This window comes from Etheostoma spectabile, chromosome 8 (assembly GCF_008692095.1).
Source record: "Etheostoma spectabile isolate EspeVRDwgs_2016 chromosome 8, UIUC_Espe_1.0, whole genome shotgun sequence".
NCBI classification, from domain to species: Eukaryota; Metazoa; Chordata; class Actinopteri; order Perciformes; family Percidae; genus Etheostoma; species Etheostoma spectabile.
In genome coordinates this window covers 18,110,910-18,117,640 of record NC_045740.1, presented here as the reverse complement: position 1 = coordinate 18,117,640, position 6,731 = coordinate 18,110,910, and the positions used below count along the sequence as shown (strand labels likewise).

The 6,731-nt window shown below is 43.2% G+C and overlaps 1 protein-coding gene across 2 annotated transcripts in view; it reads right to left on the bottom strand.

The window, feature by feature from the left end:
* Positions 1–6,731, bottom strand: part of LOC116693719 (metabotropic glutamate receptor 8) — a 148,882-nt gene that overhangs the window by 17,700 nt on the left and 124,451 nt on the right. For both annotated transcript variants that reach the window (XM_032522924.1, XM_032522923.1), the window contains 2 exons: positions 5,522–5,661; positions 2,680–3,615 (listed from right to left, as the gene is read on the bottom strand). In XM_032522924.1, coding sequence (XP_032378815.1) covers positions 2,680–3,615; positions 5,522–5,661 — 1,076 coding nt within the window. The remainder of the gene's footprint in view (positions 1–2,679; positions 3,616–5,521; positions 5,662–6,731) is intronic.

Here is a 6,731-nt window from a genome sequence, read left to right as displayed (position 1 = left end):
TCAAAATTACATCACATCATCACATACGTACAAAGACACACACATGAAAGCCAAATATTTACTTACAATAAAATCTCAATTAAAACATTGACATGTGAGGCAGTCCAACTCAAAGCTTCTCATTCTCAGCTTAAAAATATTCAAAGGAACCAATTTACTAAGTTTCAAGTTCTTCTGCAGCAAATTCCATGTAAGGGAGCAGAGTAAGCAAAGCTCGTACTGACACGTGGGACAGAAAACAAGACACAGCCTGAGGACGGAGAGAGTATGACCAGTACTTTTCTTCATAAGAAGTGAACATAAATAAGATGGAAGCGCACCAAGAATAGCCTTATATATAAATGTATACCAATAACAAAGCCTCCGTGTAGCCAGGCAGAACCCCCCCCCCCCCCTACAACGAGAATACAGCTCACAGTGATGGGTGTGAACTTTACAATTAGTAATAAATCTCAACGATGCGTGATAGGCTGCGTCAATCATCTGAAGGCATTGAGCAGATGAATGCATAGTAGTATATCACCATAATCCAGCACAGTTAAAAAAGTTGATGCCACTAACCGTTTTTAACATTAAAAGAAAGCACAGCTTATTTCGAAAGTAAAAACCCAATTTTAGTCTCAACTTTCTCACTAGACAGTGAACATGAGGCTTAAATGATAGGCAGTCATCAATAACAATACCAAGACTACATACTTGTCCCTATACAAATAAAGAAAGAAAGAAAAGAAAGAAAGAAAGATTATCTTATTTAAGCCTCACAAGATTCCTTAAAAGTTCAAGTCACAGAACGGTTAAAGGATAAAGTGCTCTGAGGAAAAATCTTTCTAACTTTGGACTATGACAATTTTGATTTATAATAATTTGATGCCTGTCCTGTCTAAAACTCTTCAGGTCAGTCTCAGTCTGAGATTCAAACCACTGTGTCACTTTTACAGCTTTTCCTCACACAATTTTAACAAATCAGATGTCATGTCCAAACCAGGGTTATCATCATTCGTGCAGTGTGCAATGGTTTAAATGTGAAAGAAAAAATATCCTTAGTTACTGAACAGTAGCAGCAGAAAAAAAAGAAAAAAGAACAGCAACAGTGAATCGCTCCACCTGTCCCCGAGATCTCCCCACAGACACGATAATGAGCAAAATCCTCCATCTGGCAGCTCGCTCACAGCAAACTCAACCCAAAAGTGTTTGTGTGTCTGAATGTGCTAAATTTAATTCTGCTCTAATTAGTTTTGTGTCGACAGGCTCCAGAGCAGGCTGCGCTGTGCCTGTGCTGATCAGAAACTAATCAATAATCAGTCAGTCTGATGGCTTGAGACAGTCTAGTCTCCTGAAAATAAATATACTTGTTACATGTGTCTAAGGCAGATTACAAGACATTGCAGTTTTGAGAATGCACAAGCCGTTTGGAGGCAATTATTGTCGATTAGCATCTAGCGGTTAGCCCCTGTGACTGATTGCAGCAACGAGGATAGCATTGAGTTCAAGCTAATGCTAGCAGTAGCTCCTTATTGGACTGAGGGAAATACACATTTCAGCAACCTCAGCAAACCGTTACCAGAGATAACCTGATGTTAGTCACACATCACAAGACTAATGTTAACATCTAGCTAGGTAGAGCTGATTAAATCTGACAGAAACACTTCATCAGTTAGCCGCCCCCGGAACAAATGAAAATTTGATGCTGCTTTTGTCGACTACTATCTGAAATAAGACATGCGTGCCCATCTCACAAAATCTAAGAGTAATGGAGGCTTGATTAATGACTGTAAAGCCTCAACCTTATTTGGTATTTCTGCATATCAGGAAACTTACAGCACTCTTGCTCGGGTCGTACCCATTTTTTAAGTCTGCCTTTATTTTGATCTCAACTTCACAGCTGTAAAGTTCTGTGTGCACCTTGCATGGTTGGAGTGTTGTCACGGTGACAAAATCTGGACGCAAACAGACATATAACCACATGGCAAAGTATAACTGTCACGAATATGGTAATAATCCGAATTTAGCATATTCCATTCGGATATATAATTTGAGGCCTTTTTACGAATTTAGCATTATTTGATTCAGACAGGCAATATGCCGTATTATTGTGGTTTTAGAAGCATTCTTTTGACGTGTATACAGGGCATAGGGAATATGTTTGTTTTTATGGTTTGGTTTATGGCTTTTTGCCTGTTTATGGTCAGCTCTGTGCGTTGTTATGGTTGTTGGACACAAACAAGGGCTGCGGTAGAGATGCATCCCCAAAAGAAAAGAAGGAGAGAAACAGCTACTTTTTTAAACAATATTAAATATCAACAGATTTTTGGATATGCGCTACACCGACCTTTTCAAGAACATTGTTGAAAGAATGAAAAAGGGACGCTGTGTTTGCACAGTCCAACGAGGGCGCCACCGGTGGAAAATCCTATTTAGCACGGCTGCATGTAAACAGGAATCTTATTGACTTTCATCAGCCATGTTACCAGTCGGAATATTGTCTCATTTTGGAATAAGGGCAAAAAACTGAATATTACGGGTATGTAAACGTAGTCAGTGTAACACAAAACATACAGTAGGTGTGTGAGAACGTGTAGGTGCTGCTGACAGTGTGTGTTTCCATTTGTGAACTCTGCCGGAGGGCTGAACATTACATAAAACATGACAATGCATTATTTAACAGAAAGGCCCACTCACCCGCTCTGCCGATTGTGCCGTGCCAAAGAAGATGGGGATGAAGGCGAGCCAGATGATGCACGTTGTGTACATAGTAAATCCAATGGGTTTGGCCTCGTTGAAGGTCTCTGGCACGCCACGCGTCTTTATGGCGTAAACAGTGCATGTGACCATCAAGAGGATGCTGTATCCCAGCGAGCAGATGAGCGACAGGTCGGAGATGTCACACTTGAGGACGCCACGAGCGTTGCCGGGATCCTGCGTGCGCTGCTCGCCGTAGTCCACAAAGGTGTGCGGCGGGTCGGCGGCGAACCACACGAGGACACCCAGCAGCTGGACTGAGATGAGCGAGAAGGTGATGGCCAGCTGGGACGCCGGCGAGATGAAGCGCGGCGCCGTCACCGCCTTCTTGCCCTGCTCGAAGATGCGGTGGATGCGATTGGTCTTGGTGAGCAGCGCCGCGTTGCTGAAGCACATGCCTAGGCCCAGGAAGATGCGCCGGAAGGAGCAGACGACCACGTCGGGAGCAGCAATCATGGGGAAGGTGATGATGTAGCACAGGAAGATGCCCGTCAGCAGCACGTAGCTCATCTCCCGGCCTGAGGCGCGAACAATGGGGGTGTCGTTGTAGCGCACAAAGGTGACGATGACAAAGGTGGTGGCGATGATGCCCAGGATGGAGATGAAGACGGGCAACAGCGCCCAGGGCGAGTGCCACTCCAGCTTGATGATGGGGATGGGCTGGCAGCCTGTGTGGTTCTGGTCGGGCCTCTTCTCGTACGGGCAGAGCTCGCAGGTGAACTCGCTGGCCTGGAAGTGGTATCCCTCGCAGCGCTCGCAGTGCCAGCAGCACGGGACGCCTTTCACCACCTTCTTCCTCTCGCCGGTCCGGCAGGGCAGGCTGCACACGGAGGCCGGCAGGGAGGAGTCGCCGGTGGTCCACTGCAGGGCCTCCATCTGAGGGGAGGGAGGGGGAAGAGGAACAAGAGTGGTCAACATTCATCTTCAAACCGAGAAGTTCACAGCTCATTTAACCTGGGCTATCAGGATATGTATGCTACAGGGATGTCACATACACATACATTGTTAAATGACTTTAAAGACAAAGGAAACAAAACAAAAAAAATGAAATTGAGTCACGCAGAATTGTATTGAAATCACAATAATGACTTTAGTCATTAGTCTTGGTTATCAGGATTATCGCACTGAGGACATGGACATTTCTCTGCTTCTAAACAAATGAAAAAGTCTCTACACTATTGATCTGGAGATATTAAATATGACATAACATGTAGTTTGGCGCTGTCTAACCACCGCTTTAAATATGAGTTCAAAGTACAGTACATCCAACTGTGGGTAACAATAGAAATAGTAAAGATGCTTCAGGCGTGGTTAACTGACTGTTAAAGCTAACCGAATCACAACTACAAACTAGGGATGTAAAAGGATCCAGATTTTTGGGGTTTGCCTGAATACCGAATCTACTGGTTAAGATCCTGGCGAATCCAAAACCGAATCCTACTCCCATCCTCAGTCCATTAACACAGTAAACACATTAATGAAGTGAACACAGCAGTGTATGGCTTTGGCTTGTGGGTGATCTGAGGCCCACTGTTTGATCCGTGTAGGGCTAGCAAAGCTGGTAATTGTCGTCTGGTTAAGATTCGTTTTTAGCTGTGACTGTCCTTCCTTTGCCGTACCTGAAGTTGCTGCCTTATGGCTGCTGTCTGCAGATTTCCTTCATGCTCAACTCGTATTCTTTCAAATGTTTCATATGCAAATGTTTTAACAGTGGCGATGTTGTGTATTGTTAAGGGCACTTGCCACCCCGAGACAAATCAGCATTGCAAATTCAACATGTAGCTGGACCTTTTTTTGACTGAAAGTGCTGCCAAACAACACTTTTTTCTGTTCACAAGTTCCATTTTCACTTTCTCACAGCATACTGCATTGAGCGGTCCACCTACGTAAACACCTTCCCTTCGGTGGAAAAAGATTCTAAGGTTGGCAGAAACCAAACTCTGTCAAAAAGCCCAATATTCGGCCCTGCTACCAACACACTCCAAAGCATAGAGAGGAATTTACACAGACATAGGTCGGTGGACAGCATGTACTCCCAGGCAGGGCTCAACCTTAACTTTTTGCTCCCAGGTCACCACGTAAAGAAAATAATGGACTCCAACACAGAGACAATATTATTTATAATATAGAAGTATTGTAATAGTGAACTAAAGTAAAGTTCAGCAAACAATGTCTTTCATTTCAACGCTCTTAACGCAAGGTCTAGCTTTTGACCAATCTTTCAAATATTAAGTTGACTTAAAGTTGTCTAGCGGCTGTTTCCAAGTTCAAGAATGAACCTTTCAAGCTAAACCTCTGTTCAGACACAGACAGGAAGTCCAACAAGTGTAAAGAAACAAGGAAATTAAAAGTTTTTACATGTGCAGTTCCATGGCAACTAAGATACCTCCATTCTTTATTCAGTTTTCATGCTCCAAAACAAGTGATTAAGTAGACTGGGTTAAGGTTGTTCTGTAGAAGTGCTGTTTCCAAGGTTAAGAGTAAACTCGTCATGTTTCGTAACCAACAATAAAGTCTTTCTTTCTGCTGTAAAGAAGAATAAAAATTTCATCAGACATTCTCACATCCATAAAAACATAGCTCAAGTCCAATTTATAACCACGTTGGCCCCAATTCCATCTTCCATAGAATTATCTTTATTACCAACTCCATTATTGGGCTTATACATGTTAAAATCATCATTATCACTTCAATGATGTCTTGGTAGACTCTGGTCAACATCACTGTTTGACAGATGCAGACAAAATAAAAAAAATAAAAAATTGAGATTATTGGTACTTACGTTCAGATGCAGCTGATTGGTCCAGTGTCCGATGACCTTGTACTCTGCCGTCGACGAGTTGTTGATCTGATACTGGAAGATGTCGTAGCGTCCGGGAGCGTCGCCGTTCTCGTTGAAGGTGACCGGAGTGCCTGCGCTTCCTGCAGAAACACAAAGAACACAACGGACGGGATATTAGTTCAGTTCAAGTTCAAGACCTTTATTTGTCCCAGTGGGGCGATTAATTTTGCTGCAGTAGCAAAGAAGTTGACGTTAGACGTTGTTGCCAGAGATTTATTTAGGTGTCTTGGTTAGCTGGGACAGTAACGTTCCAAAATTTTGTTATAACCATGTGATTAAGCTTGTGTGCAGTTATGTAGCTTCTTGATGCTAACTGCTTGTATCCTGCTCTTCCATGTGTCCGAATTGCTCTATCTTCGCAGGGCTGGATTCTCGCGATATCACAAGATATCGCGGGAATTGCGGGATCTCATATCGCACTAAAAAATCCATCTGGTCAGGCTGCAAGTAATGCATTGCGTGTGAACTACCAGCATACCGAACCAATCTACTGGCAGTTACGGGAGTGGTTTAGGTGTGTGTGGACGGGTGCAACTCTTCGTTCAGAACAAAATGGCGGATGTGATAGACGGATGGTTCACCCAATCATCTGCAAGGTATTTTTTGAAGTGCCTGCTCTTTTCCGAACAGTTTCCAATGACGGCTTTCGAGATGGTTCCGTGTTATCAAACCATTTGGCGCGTCAGGTTATTATCCAACATCACTCATTGGCAAGTATGGCAAATAGACTTTTGGCTATTTAATCTGCTGAGTTGTGGCTATTTCTGTTTTCTGTTTCTTCCGTTATGCGTGCAACACAATTGAGGCTTTAATATCCAAACTGTTGGGAGTGTATTGAACATTGCAAAGAACAGATGTTTATTGAATCCTCCTACAACTTGTTTTATTTTCAGATTCCGCTTTGTTTATGTCCAGCTGCTGATTTCACTGCATTGTGTTGTTATCGTACAGAAGTGCTGTACTCGTCGCCGAGAGGAAGAGGAGCAGATTGGAGCAGAACAAAAAACTAAAATAAAACAGATTTATAATGAAGTGAGTGGGCGCCGGATTGAGTCTATCCTTCCCCGATTTCCTTCTTCAACATGAATAAAAGCATCACAAATCACATCAGCGTGGCGATGAATCACCAAAACTGGCCTCAGGATGTAAC